We start from the raw sequence: 20,342 nt of genomic DNA, 5'->3' as shown, positions 1-20,342 counted from the left end.
TGGAAGGAGTCAGCTCAACCCCTGGTCCACCAAAACGAGCCACATCAAGACCGCAGGTCGTACCGGGACAGCAGGACCCAGCCCATCACCACCACTGCTCCCTGCCCCAGGACTGGTTGGTGTGGATTTCTTGTCCCCTCCACAGCCTGACCTGCAGTTCAGCCTCCCGGGGCTGAGCTCTCCCCTCTGCGCCCAGCCATGAACCAACCACAGGCATCATTTCAGCATGGCAGCTCCCGTCTTCGACATTTCAGTGAAATTTTATTTGGCATTTGTGATCTAATTTCGAAACGTTGATCAAGGATATTCAGATGAATAAAGAATAATGGAGAAATTACTTCTGGTTCCTGATCTCCTGGGAAGGGGAAAAATGCAAGCAGCTCACCTTTTATTGCTTCACTCTGCACAAGCAGGAATTTGGGGTTTCCAGCCGATCACTGTCACCTAAGGGTGCATATGGTCCCTGGGACATTCTCATCTCCCCATCAATTCTCACAGGCACAGGCACAGCTTCCTCTTCAGTTTATCCTTTCTAAAACTGCCCATTTTCATCGCTCATTACCTTCTTGTTAGTGAAGACACTACAAAAACTACCCAGACTGGGAATATAGAAACTAAATCAGATATTTAGTCAAAAAACATTGTAACCACAAACATGACAATTTAAAAGAGAGATTAACATGGAAGAGAAGATGGTTTTCATTAGAGCAGGGAGAGTTACTAGCTCACACAATACAACCACGATGTCTTTGAGGCTTTTCATCACCAGTTGTGGGCTTTTCGAAAAACAGCAAGAGCTCCTCATTTTCATACCACCCACCAGCCTACATCCCCTACAGCATCTTACTCATTTTGCACATGCTTTCATAATTTACTCATATGCAAATAAGTAAATGAGGTGTTTGTTGGGTATGCATACCTTCATCTCAGTTTTCCCAGGATTTAATCATTCTAGATAATCAAGACTATTCTGTTTCTGTGTCGATATATGTAATTGTTCGCTGCTCCGAAGGCACAGTGCCTGGACAGGTTGACAGGATTGTCTTTGTAACTCTGTACTTCACACCGAAATGCCGTATTGACCCGGTACGGAAAGCAGAGTCTCAATTTTAATTACAGCAAATAGAAGTCTTTACCTATTTAAAGCTCTGCCCGAGCTCAGAGGCTGTGCTGGACCATGCAAGGCAGGCAGGGCTCTGCAGTTATCTGCAAGCCGACGCGCACAGGCACCCTCCGTGCCGCCTCCCCTCTCAGGGAGGGCAGACGGATGCACCGCGACACTGGTTCAGCATGCCCGCACCACTACCGCTGCTGCACCAAGTGCAGCCCCACCACTTCTGACCTGCTTTATCGTCCCAAACCCAGGCCCCAGATCTCAGTGCGCTGCCCGCACCACAGCTGGCATCCACCACCGCTCTCTGACCCACCGGGTCCGTCTGCTGGTGCATGTCCCCTGCCGTAGCCCCTTCCCACCCTCCGACTTAGCCACCAGCCTCACGGATGCGCCACGCGCCTGCATAAATGCCAATGCAGTTAATCTGGAGCTTGCCAAGGCTTTTAAAGCTGTACTCATACAGGCAAATGCTATTTGCTGAAGCCTTTCCGCAGAAATCGACACTGATGTGCTGCTTATGCTTAGAGTCAAAACCAGATCCAGATAGTAGAAGTTAATAAAAAGCTACCTGCAACATTTCACTGATTCTACAGACAGGCTAATCAAAAATGACTCAGAATAACCACTCTGAGGGCTAGATGAAATACATTCATTTCCATCTCACACTCGGCCTCTGCCCCGGCCGTGCAGAACCCCAAGGGCTCAATTCTCCCACAGCAACAGCAGACGACAGTTATCCCTGCTCAGTGTACCTCCGGCGCTCACAGCAACTGGTAGCCGGCTACAGCCTTCTCATCTCACTTGCACACGCGTTAGGGTGTTCCATACCATAATCTAAGGTAGCTTTTAATCAGCTGGCGAGTGAAAGTCACCGAACTCGCATTTCATGTCAACTCTCAATCTGAGAAAGAAATAAAATGAAAGAGACACCCCCAGAGAGTCTAATTATCATTTAGTTTGGGAAAGCCAAATGTTTTTACCAAGAATGATCTGTGTAGTCCGTCTTGTAACAAACACCCATGGTACTTGTGCCTCTCCTGTGGTTCTTCAGCAGAGATATTTAGATAAGCCGTGGGGAAGCGGGCAGGAGGGCTGAGGTCTGCTCAGAGATGACACTTTGCAGGGCGCTTCAGGCAGCTCCTGCCACCTACCCCAAGCAAGCAGCGCCTTGAAGCACCTGAATATTCCTTGCCTGAATACTGCACGATAAGATGTTATACATAAGAATTTGTATCTTTTTTTCTTGACAAAAGTAAAACATCAATGACATCATTTTCCCATAGGAAAATTTAAACAAATCCAGTGTCATTTTGTCACCTGATTTTGAATACAACTAGTATACGCAAACGTTAAAACAAGTAATACATCAGGGAAATTCAAAGCATATTTTAATTAAAATTATTCCCATTCCAACTATAAACCAATTTATTACCACAATTAACATTACATGATTTTTTTTTAAAAAGGGAAGGAATCCTCTTTAGAAAGTTACTATTGTTTACCAGGTATTGGACTTAACTTCGTTTTCAATACTCCATAAAATATCAACAAGTGAAAAGCATTTAACATATTTCCAACCTAATTAAAAAAAAAAAAATTCTAAGTTTTTAAGTTGGACTGTTGGATTAGAAGACATGAGAAAAATTAATTGTGCATCCTGAGGAGCAGTAACAGAAACCAACCCTTTTCACCTAACACCCCTGCAGCACTAGCATGACAAATAAGAAACACTAATCTCCACTGAGAGAACCGGGATAATATTCCTGAGTGTGCATCATGGCTGCTCTCAAACCCAACTTATTGACTCCATAAATCCAAAGGCAAAGGATTGCAATGCAACAGAAACAGAGGCACAGGAGAGCGCAGGCTGTGTGCCACAGTGCACAGTCCAAGTACAGCCAGACATCAGCAGAATAAACGTAACAGCACAAACCGAGAACTCCCCAGGAATCCAGCATTGGATTGAACAGATTTAAATTCTCAAAGGCAAATCAAAGGAAAATCATCAGCAATTTAGCTTTCTGCATCATCTTCTTTAGCCATTTCAACGTTCAGTTCCAAGTTCCGGTTTTAAACGTCAAGCCTTATGGTCTGCAAACTGCAATGAGAAGGAAAAATGAGAGATAATTATCCTATGCACCTATATCAACCATGCACTTTTTCTTTTCATAAATAAGACACGTTTTAGCATTATATTATCTTCATGCTCTGTGCTGGCATATAGAAACACATGCAGTTACTGTTGCTACTTTTCCCTATCACAGAACAAACAGAGAGACAAAAATAGCGACAAAAAATTTCCTGTCTGTACAGTATATCAAACTACTATACATCTGCTACAATTCCTGCGGGGCTCAAACTTATACCTTACCCACCAATACCACCATGTTCTCTCACACAGACAAAACTCTGTTTTTCCAACACCTTTATTTTTTTAGTTCTTTTTTGCCTGCAGGGATGCAGAGGTGGCAGAGAAGAACAAGGTAGTGCTGAACCTAGTTCTGCCTCAGCCATTGACTTGGAGCTGACTCAAGGTCCACCAAAGACTGTGAACTCTGTCCTTGGCGTTGCAAGGGTTACCGAGGAGCCACCAAATTTGCAGAATTCCCACTCAAAGAAAACAAACAGACAAACCAACGAGAGTTATGGTGCTCCTACAGTACAGAAGTACAAGTTGGGAGAAGGGAAGAAGGAAACTCATGCTTTTTTAGTGTGGTTATTTATTAAATGTTATTCCAATACTTGCTGAAGTCCCTCTTAAGCATGTGCCTTGCTGCTGTGCTCGGTTTGTCTCCTTCTCTTTGACCCCCTTGCCCACCCCACGGCGTGGCAGAGAGCGTGCTGCCCTGATGAAACGTTTTCACCGCCTGGTAGCAACATGTCTAATACCTACATTTGCCAGTGTGGGAGCAACAGTGGACACAAACAGGTTAGGAGTACGTTTAGATTTTGTAAGTCAAAGTTCTTGACTTTCCAGGAGCAAAGCTTTATATCAGGCAAACAGGATACTTGGGAAAGGAACCTAACATTGTAAAGACAGAATAACAAATTTTATGGATGGGATTGTGTGACAGTAGTTGGCAGTTCCTGAGAACAAAAACTAAGCTTGCAACAAGATCCAAAGATCTAGTACGCATCCTTGAGCAATGGATATTCGGAGATCTCCAACAGCATTTGAAAGGACTGGCTGACACTTTGCTTGCAGCCATCCCATACCTCTGGGCTCTGTTTGTTGCCTGCCAGGATCGAGAGGATATTCTCCTTCCTCTCTCCAACACATAATTATCCTTACGAAGGTTGGAGGGATTTTAGTCTTCCATTGAAGCTCTGGAGAACAGACAAAATTAGAGGTTGAGGCAGAGTGCCTGGGTAGGCTTAAGGCATCTGGTTCACATGCCTTGCTCACATATTCAGATCTAAAGCCGCCCTGAGATTTCACATGAAAAGGAATTCTCGTGCATACCCAAAGGTCAGGGACCTCCTTCTGGGAAAAAGGAAGGACCTTTCACACAATGTGATCGGCTTCCTAGGATCATCTGGGAAACTCACCTAACAACTTATCTGCAATTGCAGAAACCAAAGACATTGGCAATGCCCTTGATAAGTCACAGCGTGATAAAAACAAGGTACAGTACGACACGGCATATTCTGCAATGAAATACTGGCACATCAAACTGTAGTCTGCAGCTGCCAAAGGGGATCTGTCAGACTGATGTACCGATTCAAAGTCAAGTGCCCATACTTCATATTTTTCAGTTATAACTAATCCCTTCCAGAAAAAAAAAGCGATTAAAAAAAAGCTTGCAAAAAACCCCATTATTCCTTCAGTCACAGCATTAGCCGATCCAAAGCATAGCGCAAAGCTGTGTAGGACAACACGCATTTAACCAGCCTCCCCCCTGCACATATGCATGTGTGTATACTCGTACACAAGCACATCTGCACCTCATGTATTTTAGGAAACCTGCCTTGAGAAGAAGAGACACAGTATGGCATCACACTAATTAAAATGTGTAAAGAACAATTTTAATCTATTGTCTGAAATACAGAACTGTGGGTAGAGGAGTAAAAGTAGAGATTGTAAAGGAAACAGCGTTACTCAAAGTATTTGACTTACTGTCTGGTAGAAGCTCGCTTCTTGAAGCTCCTTAATATATTTCAACCGTCTCCAAAACTACGACATGAAAAATCTGAAGCACACACTAAGCACTTTGATGCCTATATGAGAGCCTCCCCTCAGCCTGACTTCAGCAGCTATCCCCGTCACTCGGATGCCAGGGACATCCCATCTGCTATAGGAATAATCCACGTGAATTCAAGGCTGACAAGGACTAAACCTCGCTGCAAAGAGAAACCTAACAACAAAAGCTTTAAAACCCTACACGCACTCTGCAGGGTATACTTATGAGTAGTTTAAAAATTAAGTGAGGTAAGAATTACCAGCAGACAATTTAGTGAGAAAGGCAGAGGACTAGAGGGGAAATTATTTTTAGAGTGATGGCACTAAAGTAACAACCCGCTTACCGCAGCTTTCAGAGCTTGGTCTAGGTCTTCCAGTAAATCTTCTTCATCTTCCAAACCAACGGACAGGCGAACTAATGTATCACTGATTCCAAGAGCTTCTCTATCTTCTTTAGGCACCGAAGAGTGAGTCATGATGGCCCTGGAGGCAAAAACAGCCTTTTTTCTAAGAAGTGTTTACTTTTACCAGCAAAGACTGATCAAATTGGTTTCCTGCCAGCATCCCCTGAAACTCCATGAAGACTTCACACCTTTTGTGTACCACCTGCTGGTTAACCCACAGACGGAAAGAGATCCTACCCTCAGTTACTGTACATTATGCAAACTGCAGAGAAGTCAGTGACTTGTATCTTCCAGTGTTTCAATACAGTATTTCCAATCTACAAGCAATGAATAAGAAGTGGATACTTAACAATCCGGAAATGAAAAAGGAGGAAAAAAAATCCTATTCCTCTTCCTTCCAGGTATTTTTTAAGTTTTTTTCTGAAAAACAGTATCTAAAAGCTCTACTTTAAGCATGTGGAGAAACAGCTATAGTGTACAATCTGCAGTATAAAATCTCCCGATTTTTTTTTTAACTTCTGTTTTCTCAGATCACTTGTCAAACTGTACCACTTACATTGAAGAGTTTATTCTCTCCAGCTATGAAGGATATAGGTAAGAAGCTGTTTCCCCCATATGCTCAGTCACTGACATCTACCAGTTAGCAACTACCTTTCAGCTGCTTGAGTGTTTTAAGATTTGCTGTTATTCTAAAATGAGCAGCTGAAATGATTTAGCATATAAGTTTAGTCATAGCTTTCCAGGTATATTTTTGAAAAGCAAATTGGATTTAAGTAAAATAATCTAATCCCATAAAAATCCTAATTTTAGCCTTTTAACCTAGACAGGGGGGCAACTAAGTATTACTAAAATCCTCACAAAATTTACCTGACATGGAGACAGATGCCGTTCGGTATAGCATACTGAACATGCCCTCTTGTGTAAGCAGGCAGAATGGCAGACCTCTTTCGTCAACAATGTGATCAAATCTGCTCAATACTACTTATTCAAACACACGCTGATCTCCTGGATTTGTTATCACAGCAAGAAATTGCGGCTCAGTCTCCCAGTTAAAACAAGGAAGCATGGAAATTCTTTCATCATTGTGTTCTTATATTCACAAAAGTCACACTCACTTCTGGAGTAGCCACTGGTTTTTGTGCTATACAACAGTCTATCCTCGAATCTCAATTATATTCAAAATACCTTAGCTTTGTGTACTAGAAAATTTTAGTGCTCACATCAAAATAGAGCAGAAACTTTTTTGCTACTCTGCAGCTTTTTTAGACTTTTAAGATGAAGAATGACTTACGGATGCTCTGCTAGGCTTTCATATCCTCCCAGACTCTCAGCCAGTGCAAAAACCTACAGGAAAAATTAAATAGAAGTGAACATAAGAAGTGTGAGTTTATGAATGCTTAGAAAGAGACAGTTAATGAGAAAGGAATGTTTAGCAGTTGGGGTTTTGGCTTTTTGTTCCCTAAGTTTTTCTATAATAACTTTTATATTATGAAAGGTATTAGTTGTAATTCGGAAAAAAAAAAATGTACATTTAGCAGGTAAGAGCTATTAAGTTTTAGAATAGACTCACTCTAAAAAGGCTCTAAAGAGACTCTGATGCAAAACTGAAATAACTCAGGAGTAGTTCCTACAAATGCAACGCATGGGCAGCAATGGAGGAAGAGCAGAGGGAAAATGCACAACATGAGGGAGCAGGTTCTGCCCGGGCACCGTCAGAGCTTCCCTTCTGTTCAGAGGAAGGACAGAGCCGGCTGCCTGAACAAAATAAGAGTCAGATCTCAAAAATTTCAGTTAAGGTTGAAGTGATTATAACCTACCCTTGCATGCTTTTCTTTCCGTATCACTCATCAATGTTCATGTTTAACGCCTATGCAGTTCAGGCTGGCAAAGAGCAGACTTGATGGGGAAAAAACCCCAAACATTTAAGATTCTCCTCATAAGGCTGAAGAGATTTTATCACTCATTGCTTGGGTATGATGGTTAGTTTAGTATTTTGAAAACCAGCCTAAGTTTCTCAGTGCCTAGCAGGACTAGAGTCTGTGAAATGCTTACTGTTAGTTAAGGGTTTTTTTAGCACTGCTCTTTGAATTATGGACATATATTCCTGGATGACAAAAAGGCTCGAGAGAGAGCCAACTGCACTCAAACACGGATTCATGATTTGTCTTTTGTGAATGCACTTACTGCCTTGAACATTTCTCTCCAGCCCTGGTTGCTCATATTGACTTTTTTTCCCTTTAAAAAAAATAAATACAACTAAACCTATCAACCAAAGAATCCTCTTCTCAGCCTGGTACCAACCTAGTGACAAATGATGGTTATCCAAGTCAAAGAGCTGAAGTGAATATACTCATAAGGGACCACTTCTGGAACGCACTCTCCGATGCTTTTTGTCAAAGCTGGTGGATCTCCTGTGCCAGGATTAAATGCTCTCTCTCATGCAAAAGGATATTTTGTGGGAAACCCGTATTTTTAGTAAATTCATTTTCAGTTAATGACACTAGCTGGCACATAAGTAAGATAGGGAGGAGAAGGAAGTTCTAATTTACCTTTGCCAATTATTACTGATTTGTTTTCCAAGAACAAAAACAGCAAAATCACAAGAGCAGGATGCAAGTTAACCAGAGATCAAGACCAGCAAACACATTAAAAAGTACAGGCAGAATTAATACATTGCAAAGACAAAAGCAAAAGCCTATAGTTTAGGTAAAATAAACAAACAACTATTCTCCAAACTGAGGGACTCCCTCTTTGCTTCATGACTCATGTCATTTCTCAATAGGTTTTTCTCCTGATGAGTACTTTGAAATATTACAACAGTATTACACCAGCCACAGCTTCTCTGCTTTCAAAGACTAGAGGTATTTCTGCAGAAGGCCCTTTATTACAGCAATGCCTGGGCTAACCTGGATATGCTGTACCCTACTGTGTGAACAAATACTTCAAATGAGCTGAGGCATCCTTTTCTTCCCTCTCATTAGCCTCCCATTTACAAATAATCTATTATTTAGAGGTGGTTACACCCAAAAGACTTCAGGAGCTCTGCAAGTACAGAGAAAGACTCCCCCCCAAGAAAAACCACTTCCTTCCATTATCACCCTCAGAAGGACAGGTTCAAGTCCCTCTAAGGTAGTTTGCCATCCTTTACCTTTAAATTCTTGAGAAAGGTAGCAGCATGTTCCAGATTTCCTTTAATATAAAAGGTTACCATCCCAGGACAGCCAGTACACTGCCGCTTGATCAACTCATGCTGAGGGTGTGAAGGCAAGCCTGAAATTTGTAGAAGTTGCTTTAAGTTAATTACCATCACTTCAAAGGCTAAAGCAGCTCACCCTCCGCTGTGTAGAAACAGCCCATTGCCAAGGTGGACACCTAAGCCAGAGTCACCAAATGTGAAGGGTGCACGAGCGACACGTAGTATTACAGTACCCAAATCCAGCCTCACTCTAAGACGTCACCTGCTCTGAAGTCTTGCCAACCTACCTGGGAAAATGACTTTCTCCACCCGGGAATCTGACTCAAGAAATCGAGCAACAGCTAATGCGTTGCGGAAATGTTGTTTCATCCGGATTTGTAGTGTCTTCAAACCACGATTGCACAGGTAACAGTCAAAGGGAGATGGAACAGCTCCAAGAGCTACAGAAATTGAAACAGAATTCCACGTAAAACAAAGGGTTGGGGTTTTTTTTAGTGAAACTAAATATAGTCCTAATTTCCAAAATTTCTAAAGTTAGAACAAGACAAGTGGAAAGACATCTGATGCAATCTGTCTTCCTCATCTCACACACATGGGAAGCCAATTAATGAGCTGAGTTAACAAGCTGAAGACTCAAGGATTACATTTATTAGACATAATATACCTTTACTCTTTCTGTTGTAGACAGAGGGCAAACAGAAGACTGGACAGAAATTTATTCATTACAATTAAGAGGCAGTAAAATTGTTAACATCAACCTATATAAGAAAATTCTGCATTAGGTGTATCCTCTGATGTGTGAATGAGTTTAAAAAAACCCAGATGTAACTGGCACGAGTTAGACGAAATTAAATAAAGGCATAATTTAAATGTTTGTATGCCTCTTCATATAAGACATCAAGTGAATATAGGAAACAATGGTGCTCTTTCTGCCATGGTCTTAACTATAACCTGAAGAGAGACTTTGTAAGCCATCACGTCCCATGTAGCTGCAGGTGCTGCACATGGGAGACAGACCACAGCCGCTCTGCATCTGATGCTTTCAGGACATGCCACATCTCCTGCCTCTGCCCATGATGCACAGAGCACAGGCAGAGCTCTCCACGCCACACCAGCGCATGGCTCCGGGAAGCGCACTCGAGCAAGGCTCTGTGGCTCAGTCCTCCCTCGGGAGCAGCGGGGCACACACTTCTCAGGGGAAAGCAGGGATAGAGGGGAATTACAGTCCTGCAGTGAAGAGTGCTGCCTGCCTCCAGGCAGTTCACCCCCCTCACCAGCCCCTGGTGAACAAGTGTTGAACAACTCACACTGCTCTCAGCATTCTTCTAGAAGCAGTTTGGAAGTGGAGACCAGTGTCATTAACTTTATGGGAGAGAGAAACCACAGAGGCATGCTGAAAGCTATCGTGTTTGAATAAGGCCACCCTACGTACCAGTGAAAGGCAGGGAAGAGAATTCAGGTTTCCTACATCTGTGTTACCAGCTTCTCTCCAGTCATTTACACTTCTGCACGTTTAAATGCCTGAACTACATCTCTAGATAAAATTCATACTTGTGTGCATGCAACATGCTTCTCATTACGAGCTGGTTTATTCATTGTAAGGTATTTCCTACATTGACTACTTACAGTTTTGTAAGAATTTGAGCCTTTCGTAGAGATCATCACAGTTTACTGAAACAAGTCCCATTACAACATCACTATGCCCTAAAAATGCAAGGAGGAGACAAGAACAGAATCAGCCACTGCATCTGCTCCAGGTTTCTGCCACAAACCCCCACTTTCTCAGTCTTGGTGCTAATACAGTCCCATTTTTGCGAGACCCTGGGTTCCTTCTCATTGCTACAGCTGTCCTTCCTGTGCAGCACATGAGTCATAAGGCAGATTTCAGCTTTTTCTAAAGCTCTGGTCAGCAGTGTGCTCTGCTCTGTGCTGCACGCGTGCCCCCAGACCCTTGCCAAGCCCGCCGCCGCTAACTGCCAGAGAGCAGGACATCGTACAGGACTCAGAGGTGTCCTGCGGAGCAGCACCAGGCTGCTGTCTCAGCGAGAGTGAGCACCAGCTAGAAAACTTCCACTGCCATCTGCACCACCAGGGACGCGTGGTTACAACACAGCTACAGTCACGTTAGCTCCAAGTCTGGGCTGTTTGGGAAATGACACAGTGAATGTGCTTTTGGACAGGCTCCAACACAGCTGTATGAAACCTCCTTTGAACCTTAATATAATTTCTGGCAGCTACCTTCTACTGAAGCCACTCGCTTTGTTGTAGCCAAATTAAAGCCAACATAGCTATAAACACCTCTAGGTCTATTACCTGAAGTCAGGTCAATATTCCCTCTCCCAGGAATAGTTTAGGAGCTATGAAGACTAATGGTCTATTCAATGGTCCATCTCCTCTAATGGTCCATCTAAGAATTACTGGCAGACCACATTGGCATTTGTGAACTGCCCACAGCTGGAATGGCTTTTGAATAGCCAGTCTGAGTTGTGCTGAACCCACATACTTACCGTTCATGTATTTGGTTGCAGAATACATACAAATATCAGCCCCCAGAGATAAAGGACGCTGAAATGAAATTAAAAAAATAGGTCTGATTAAAGCTTGTGTGCACTCTGGTTCATTTCAAGCTACCTAGAACGGCTGTGATCCAACACAGAAAATAACAACAGGCGGAGAAACTAAAAAAAAAAAAAAAAAACCAACTTAACACCTTAAACACAAAAACCTGAGAATGAAGATAGAATGTGACAAAAACAACAGTACAGGAAAGCACTCTGAATTCAAGATAAGCACAATAAAAAGAACCCACAATAAAATGTGATTTAAAAGCACTAGATTCCCACCAGCTTCAGGGAGAGGAGTGATTGAATACATCTAACATACAGCCCGTTCATATTTGTGAAAAAAGTAGTTATATTGCTTAGCTGAGGCAGGGATAAGTAATGGTATTTACTCTAAAGTATATTTCCTTAGAAAATGAAGACCTCAACACAGTCTGCAAAGCAAAAAAATTGCATTGTTTTCTACATATCAGTACTGGTGACACTGCACCAAAAGAACAACTGAAAATCTGAAGAAAGTGCAAAGGGTTTTGTTGCCAGGTCTCTCTTCCCTAATCTCCCAGCTTTCTTCCCCGAGCGTTTTTAAGGTGAGGCAAACCGAGATGTTGATGGACAAGAAGTAATGAACATGTATTTTTTTTAATCAGTCACTACGTAAAAGACTTTGCACATAATATAAATATATTATAAAGACTGAAGAGTATCAATATGTTAAGAGGTAACAAAGCAAGCAGATTTAGACTGCTGCTGTCAGATTAAACACGGACGTCTGGTCAAGGAACATGGATAATGTGCATTCCCAATGCCCAGCGAGAACAGTAGCATAAACACCAGTGCCTTTTACATTCACTATTGCTATATAAATCACTCTAAAATTATGACCTTCTTAGTACAGTGAATCAGCAGCAGTCTGGAGGGGTTTAGAGACATAATCTATTACACTTACTAGAATTAATCATTACAACTGTCTTTCTCTCAGCACCAGGCCAATAAAAGATACATTAACTAGCTCATATATCCAGATGCTCACTTTTCTTCGTTCACACACGTCTTTCTGATGTAATGTACATTGTGGGGGGGAATTCACCAAGCCTTTGGTATGTACAAGACAAACTCAAGTGCTGCTTTAGCTAAGCATTAACACTTTCTCTAAAGCTCTCTTAATTTATGAAGAACTCAGTACCCTTAACAAAAACAAAGACACCTTGCCTTTTGCACTCATTAAAAAGTTGCACTCATTAAAAAGTTTTACTTTAGACCTAAAATACAAGGGATTTGCTTGGTCTCCTGGGAAATATACATGAATATTTCTAGCCCATGTTAAGATGAACAAGACTTCAGAGTTTATTATTCCAAAGCATTTTTAGAACTTAAGAAATTGCCTTCACTTCATGTATTCTAGTTATAAAAGCAGAAAAGTTATGTCAGTTGTTCAAGATCAAAATTACAAACTTCTAAGCCACACATTCACCAAAATATTGAAGAAAAAGGTAACTTGAATGTCTCAAAGAACAATTTAACAAACTTTGCTTGTTTTAACTTTTTCTTCCATTACCTTTTTTAGACTATCAAGTGGTTCAGAACAGGTCATAAACAGCATATACGAAAGAAATTGGTATAAAAAGGCCAAAGTTAAAAAGCAGGACACTCTTTAACCGGCCTGTTATGATTTCCATCAGTGAGAACTAAAAACCATGATTTTCAAATGCCAGAGAAGCCATTCTCCCAATGGCTTACCTGACTGTCGTCATTCAATGTCTTTACTTGACTGCTGAGCTATATTGGTTTTGCTGGTATCATACTGGTATATTCCTAGCCGTAAAATACTTTGCATACCATCTTTACTAATGTAAACAGCAGCAGTACCTGGGTTGTATTTAGAAACAGAACAGGTAATTTTACAACGCGTAGATCAAAACTACAGTTCCTTGGTGATGCTTCCATTTTAAAAATGTAGCTTCAAATACACTGAAATAATGGGGTAACTGTAAACGTAAACTGTAAAGTGCTTACCTGGAAATACGCAGACATAAAAGTGTTGTCTACCACTAGAAGAACATCTTTATGCTTATGTACTATATCTGCACAGGCTTGAATGTCAATGACCTTCAGTGTGGGGTTTGTGGGCGTTTCAATCCAAACAAGCTGCAGTAATTCAACAACACAAAACATCAGTTTACAGATTTTACAACGCTGGTGATGATACATGTGTAAGTCCTAAGTGCTTTTAAACGTTAACTCACTGACTGTCAGCTTCCCATGCAGGTTTGCAGAGTAGCAGTAAGAAAGTGTCCCTGCTGAAGAAAGGCAAGGTTTCTTGGGAGAGGTAATATTCTCCACAAAAACAACTGATACATGGGAAGAACATCGAAGCTTTTGAAACCTAAGTGCATCACATCTGAAGAAGGCCTGACATAGCCAGAAGAAAGTCTTTACGCCCAGAAGTTTGTAAGCCTTTTCCAGCTGAATTATCTTCCATTAGAGCAGGGGATTATCTGCTCCAGTGCCACGGAGCACCTCCTCCTCCTCCAACCTTGGTGTTCCCTCTGCTGTTTCTTACCTTTTCCCTCCTCCTCTCTCTATGGTGTTTTTTGCCCTTAAAATGTTTTCAGTGAGGCACCACAAATGTCACCAAGTGGCCTGTGGTGGGGACGTGTTGGAGCCAGCTGTGCTCCAACCTGTCCCCGCAGAGGCCACCCCTGCAGCCCCCTCTGCTTGACACATACACCCAATACAAAAGAGCAAGAATAGAATGATTTAATGACATTAAGCAAGTAAGTTTAGCAATCTCCCTCTCCCCTACCTTGGTCTCTGGTGTAATTGCAGCTTCCAGGCATTCTGTTTTCACGCAGTCAACAAAAACTACGTTCAAACCCATTTTCATGGCTACTTTCCTGAAGTATCTATTTGTGCCTAAAAAAAACCCAAACAAAACAAAAAATCAGAGACACAAAATGGAACAACTTCCTTAACTCTCCTTCACTGATCTCCAGTCTCTTGTATGCATCCACGGAAAGTCAGGAGGGTAGAGTTTTATGCTGTACACCACAAATGGCACATAATAGCTGTTCGGGGTTTTTTTTAATCAGAAAATTAAATAGTTTGCCTGCTTCTAACTTTTCCTACAGCCCCTTGCCATGCACAAGCTAGCGGTTCCAGTTTTCATATCCTCTTTCCCCCACCCCACTTTTAATAACTTTTTTCTACCACATATTTTCAAACTCTTTTTTCTATTTAATAAGCTTAATTGAGAATCTGGGAGAAAAAGAATCTAGGGGAAGACTCCAGCTACTGTGTTCATTATCATTCCATTAAATAAACATGTAGCGAGGAACATAAAAAAGTGATTATTTCCTTCCTTTCTGTCTTTGAAGCCTTTTGTTGGAAAGATTAAAAGAAGAAACCAGAAGCAACCAGTTGATCACTAGATGTGCAACATACTGACTATCTGGCAATGCTGCCTGGATTAAAAATTAATTCATTAGGTCTTTTTGCCAAGGTTATTCAACATTTACTCACTTAGGCAGAACAGCAGTTTGCCATCTAGCCATAAAGTCATAGTACATGCAGGGTATGAGTCTGTGTGCTGAAGGATATGTCTGAATATTTTTTTTTTTTTTAAGGAAACACTTTTATTTCTACAATAAACTATATATTATATTCTCTCTTGTTCTGTAAGAGGTTTATTCAAGCATGGGAAATTTTCACATAGGCTGTCAACTCTGCAAATACAAACCCCAGAAAAGTTGCTTTACAGTAGTCTTACATACTTTTAATAATAGCACGCTACAAAAACCTTAAATGGAAATGAGAGGTTACACTAAAAGTAGCCCTTTTAAGAAGTTACAGCAATGGCTCAGAATTCAGAGGGGTTGACGACCTACAGCTCCTCCTCGGACCTCCCAAAACTCAGTGTCTCTTAAACATGGCCCAGGCAGTATGCCTTCCAGCATTGCCCAAGAGCTTTTTGGGGTTTTTTACTGTTTTTCTGACAACCTTGAATACACTGGGGACTTACTTGAGTTCGGAAGTGCAGTACGGCTTTCCCATCCAACCAGGCTTTTTACAAAAACACACTAAAAGCTTACCAAAGCTAGTGTGCCCTCCAGGGAGCAGGAACACGTGCCAGCACTCAGTACCCAGTGACTCAAAGGTTGCTGTTACAGGGCTGAAGTGTGAAAGGCTGCACAGGGCAAGCATGGTGGAATAAACCCTGCACGGCAAAAAGGAGTCAGCGCAGGCAACAGCGAGGAAGTGGCTGACAAAGGACCAGGCTGCAGCATGCAAGAACATGAGCAGGAAAGACGACTAGGAACAGCCAGAAGAGCACAGCCTAGGAGCAAAGCAAGCAGGGACTTAGGGGACAAGGAGCCCCTAACATCCGAGGGAAGAATGAAGGGGCTGAAGACACACTGGCCACGGCGGCCAGTGGCAGATCTGCAGATGTACCATGTCATGGGGTGTGAACTCTACTGAATAAGGCTGTCTGCAGGGAGGGCTGTTTCTTTACAACAAAAGTATGAAAAAAATTCAGGGAAGAAACAATGAAATTCATCTCTGCAGAAACCACCACAGGCTGGGGCTTTAATGAGAAGGTAAACTGGTTGTGCTTGAAAAAAACACCCACGGGCCTTTCTGAAGTGTGGAACTGATAATATGCTTTGGCCAAATGACTTTGATTTACCGAGTTCTGTGGTGGGAGGGCCGTGAATTAAAGGAGCAGATTGTCAGTAGGGATTCCTGCTGTCTTCACTCAACTTGGCCCCAGATGTACTTTGGAGAAGAGCTATCTGCGTGACAGAACTAAGATATTAAAAGCAAACGTGTGCATTTATATTTGATGTGCACAAACAGAGAGAACTGACTGGCAAACAGTAATCACTCTTAGCGATGGGAAAAGTGATTATTCTTGCTAAAAGGTTTTCCAGCTATTGCTTGGGAAAACGCTATCTGTTGCTGGCCTTTCTAACCTTCCTTTGAAAACAAAGCAGTTGGATCTCTTTGTGCCAAGGCCTTGAAGCAGACAGAGGGAGACAACACGCTTTGCTGATCAGTGAAACACAGGGGTCGGGCACTGAGGACACAGATTGTCACAAGGCATCCTGGCAGACCTTCCTACTAGGGACTTTTGTGTGGCATCAACCTTTTGAAGGACTTTGGCAGAGGTGGATGCACTCCGTTTGTTACTGGGGAGTTTCTTGGAAGAATGGATCAAAAAAAACTATGAAAGATCAAAACCTAATGTGGGCTGCAACATCACTGAAGCATTCAGAAGACATGGGCATAACAGATGCAAGTTGTGCTTTCAGGGAAGATGACAGAATAGCTGCCTGAAACAGCGCAGACAAAATGCTGGTTGGTAAACCTAGGAAAGGAATAGTCGACACACCAGAAGCTGGAAAGCTCTGCTACACTGGACTGCAGAGGGTCCTGCTCTGCAAACAAATCTGTGCAAGGCTAGAATGTTGCTATTTTCCCCTCATTCAAGCAAATATTACTAGTTAGCTATACTTTTTAAACCTCCATGTTGTGCCGCAGAATCTTTCAGTGTTTGAATTTCTAACACCAAAATCAGACAGGAGTGTTCTGTGTTGTCATGAAGTGAAAAGGCTTTAAAGAAAAGTAAGGTACTATGTGAAATTCAGAAAGTTCATGAGAATCACAAATAGGTACATTTAGTCATTTGTACAATGAAGATCAAAAACACACGTGTGCTTTACATACCTCCATAGACATCATCCATGCAGATAATCGTATCCCCTGCCTTTAACAGGTGAGTAATATTCAAAGTAGCAGCTAAGCCAGAAGCATAAGCTAAACCTAAAACAAAAAAGAGTAAGTGGCAGACAGACTGAATTTTAATGTGATACAACCTTGTCAAACTTGCCTTCACTTTCCTTGCTTTGCTTTTAAAAGGAACCTGTTCTGTCACTCTCAACTTATGCTATCTCACTCATTAAGTGGATTCAGTAAAAGCAGCAGCCTGATTTTACATAGGGTGGAACCCAGGATGAACAGCAGTAACACAATCTGGTAACAGCCGCTGCAGGGCTCCCGCTCCCCACTGGCTGCACACGGACAGATTCAGTTTAGCTTAGGCATCAAATGCAGCGAGAGGAAGCAAAGTCACTACAGAAAGTCCCATGGTTGAGCTGGACTTTCCCGAACGATAAGTGTTGGACTCTTCGCACCACGAAGCAGCTCTTGCCCATAACCAGTAGTCAGCGGCTGTGAAAGCCTTGCGGTGATAGAACTGCTGCTGACAACTCAGCGTCCTTGCTCCCCAAGTTATGCCTACTGTAGACACTGTCAGGAGACCCACATGCTGACATCTTGCTTGAGGAACCTACTAATTGCTTACAGTATTTAGCTCCATCTAGCGCTGCCACAGCCTTCTCCAGGCAATTCCGGGTAGGGTTTCCACTCCGGCTGTATTCATAACCCTATTGTGAGAGCAAGAAAAAAAAAAAACAACTTGAGAGAGCACTGAGAAAGTTTTGTACAGTAATAGTCCTAGGTTCCTTAAGAAGTCCTCACTCTCAACACTGACGTTACGCACCCACATCCTCCAAGAACAGCAGGCTGGTTTTCTGGCCACGTCAAGCTGCCGCACACAACATCCGATTGGGCATCCCCAACCTGAAAATGGTTTCTAGGGGTGCACTAGGGGAAGTATCGTACTGCTAGCCACACTCTCCTACTTTTTCCTAAATATCCACCCCCGGTCACTGTGGGAGAAAAGGCCTTGGTCTGACACAGTCCACTCATCCTTATGTTATCAGCAAGAATGTGTCCCATCTTCACGACGCTCTGCTTGACAGATGCTACAGGGCACTAGCCAGTGCCAACCTGTACCCATCAAAAGTTCTTGAAAGCTCAAACGTTTCCCTGGCATGCAATCAGGCCAAGTTCCACACTTCAGAGCAACAGCTTTTATGTAAATACTAAGAAGATTTAACACAAAAAAAAAACACTCATGCATGCACAGATGCACGTGTTACAGAGAGAACCTGGCTAAGCATCCTGGTATTCGCGTACTTTCAGGATTTCTGTTTAATGACAACTTCATCATATTCAGGAATCTGGCAGACCGCTCTCACGGAGCTTCCGGCAAGACCGTGGCCAGTCTATCATCAGTACGTGAATACAGCAGCGTGTGACTCCTTCTTCTGTGGTCTTCAACACAGCTACCTACTTACAAGCATTCACAATTTTAGTCCGTGTGAGTGACGTTGTGCAGAATCAAAGATCACAAGGCAAATTCCTATTGCCCAATCAGCACACTGTGATGTTCAGATCTCAGGGCTGGAACACATACTGATTTATGAGTTGCGAGGTTTGTGTCATTTCCCTCATACACGCACGGCAGCAATCAGAAACTTCATGACAGTTCAACGCAAACACTCCCAGTACTTTCTATAATACATCCACAAAATCCTTACGAAATATTAATTCGGTCAGGAAGGACGACCAAAGCAGCCTCTCACACAATCTGTGTAAACGAGAAAACGTGTTCTGCCTGGGCCCAGCAGCAAAGTAAAGCGTTGCTATCACGTAGCCTTCAAGAGAGCTCCCGGCTGCATGCAAACCATCCACCAAGGCCTGAACCTTCACGCGGTCATCAGCTTCCCGCACCTGACGCCCGCACGGAGTGGAGCGGAGGCTGCCGAGCCCGAGGGGCGCTGGGTGCTCCCCCTCATGCACCCTTCACACTGAAAACCCCCCCAAACGCCCTTCACACTGAAAACCCCCCCAAACGCCCTTCACACTGAAAACCCCCCCAAACGCGCCTTCCGGCCCACTGCGGGACAGCCCCTCTCTTCCAGGGGGAGAAAGATATTTGGGGTTTTTTCAGGAGCTAGCACAAGGGAAAATATTTCCACGCGCTGCAAACCGGGAGCCCCCCTCCCCTTCCCGGGGCCTGCCGTCTCCCCGGGCCCCCCCCGGCCGGCCAGCACCTCCCGGGGCAGCCCGCCGGGCCGGGCCATGCCGGGCCGGGCCATGCCGGGCCGCGGGCCCGCGCGGTGCCCCCGGCCGCGCCGCCAGCCCCCGGCCGCGGGCGATGTCTTTGACCCCGGACCCCCGCGCCGCCCCGGAGCCCCCCGCGCGGGCGGGCCAGGCCGGGCCGGGCCGGTGCGGACAAGCCCGGCTCGGGGCTCCACCGGCGGCCGCACTCACCGCGTGCTGCCCGGGGCCCCGCTGCTTGAAGGTGGTGGAGAGGGAGATGGGCGGCACCACGGCGGCCGAGCGCCACTGCTCGGGCTCCTGCCCGGCGTGGATGGCCTGCGTGGCGAAGTGCGCGAAGGGCGGCAGGAAGCCCCGCGCCCCGCCGCGCTCCATGGCCGCGCTCCGACTGCCGCCGCCGCCGCCGGCACCACCGACCCGCCGCTGCCGCCCCGCCCCGCCCCGAGGGGCCCGGCGCGGGCGGGGCCTCGCCGCCGCCCCCCATTGGCTGGGGCGGGGCGGGGCGGGGCCGGGCAGCGCCCGCGCCGCAGGGCGGGGAGCGACGTGCCGCTGAGGCACCGCCCGCCCGCCCGCCGGGGGGCGCCGCCGCACCCCAGCGCGGCCCGTCCCGGCGGCGGCTGCGGGCGGCCGGGCTGGGGCCCCTCCGCCGCCCCGGTGCCTGCAGCGGTAACGGCAGCGCCGTCCCAGCCCACGGCCCGCCGGAGCGGCCCGCGGGCAGGTCAGGCAGTGAGTCAGCGTGGCTCGGGCCCTGAGAGCAGCCGTTCCTGCCAGAAGAGAAGCGGCTGCCTGGCAGCCCGGGAGCCGGTGGCCTTGGCCGGAGGCGGAAGGCCAAACGGCGGGGAGCCGTTCGCCCCGTAGGGCAGCCGGCAAGGGGCGGCCGCCGGACCTGGCGGCAGGTGACGGGGGCCCGGTGGCCCCACCG

The 20,342-nt window shown here is 44.7% G+C and overlaps 1 protein-coding gene across 1 annotated transcript; it reads right to left on the bottom strand.

The window, feature by feature from the left end:
- Positions 1–2,485: 2,485 nt before the first annotated feature.
- CTH (cystathionine gamma-lyase) lies at positions 2,486–19,795 on the bottom strand. The gene is made up of 12 exons (XM_059821842.1): positions 19,634–19,795; positions 17,817–17,898; positions 17,180–17,275; positions 14,259–14,368; positions 13,469–13,600; positions 11,402–11,459; positions 10,521–10,598; positions 9,182–9,334; positions 8,847–8,968; positions 6,990–7,042; positions 5,639–5,777; positions 2,486–3,212 (listed from the first exon to the last, which is right to left on the bottom strand). The coding sequence occupies exons 1-12, from the start codon at positions 19,793–19,795 to the stop codon at positions 3,192–3,194; spliced, it is 1,206 nt and encodes a 401-aa protein (XP_059677825.1). The 3' UTR covers positions 2,486–3,191.
- Between the last annotated feature and the right edge of the window lie 547 nt (positions 19,796–20,342).

This window comes from Gavia stellata, chromosome 10, assembly GCF_030936135.1.
Source record: "Gavia stellata isolate bGavSte3 chromosome 10, bGavSte3.hap2, whole genome shotgun sequence".
NCBI classification, from domain to species: domain Eukaryota; kingdom Metazoa; phylum Chordata; class Aves; order Gaviiformes; family Gaviidae; genus Gavia; species Gavia stellata.
Note: the sequence above shows the minus strand (reverse complement) of the source record. Positions and strands in the feature narration are given on the sequence as shown.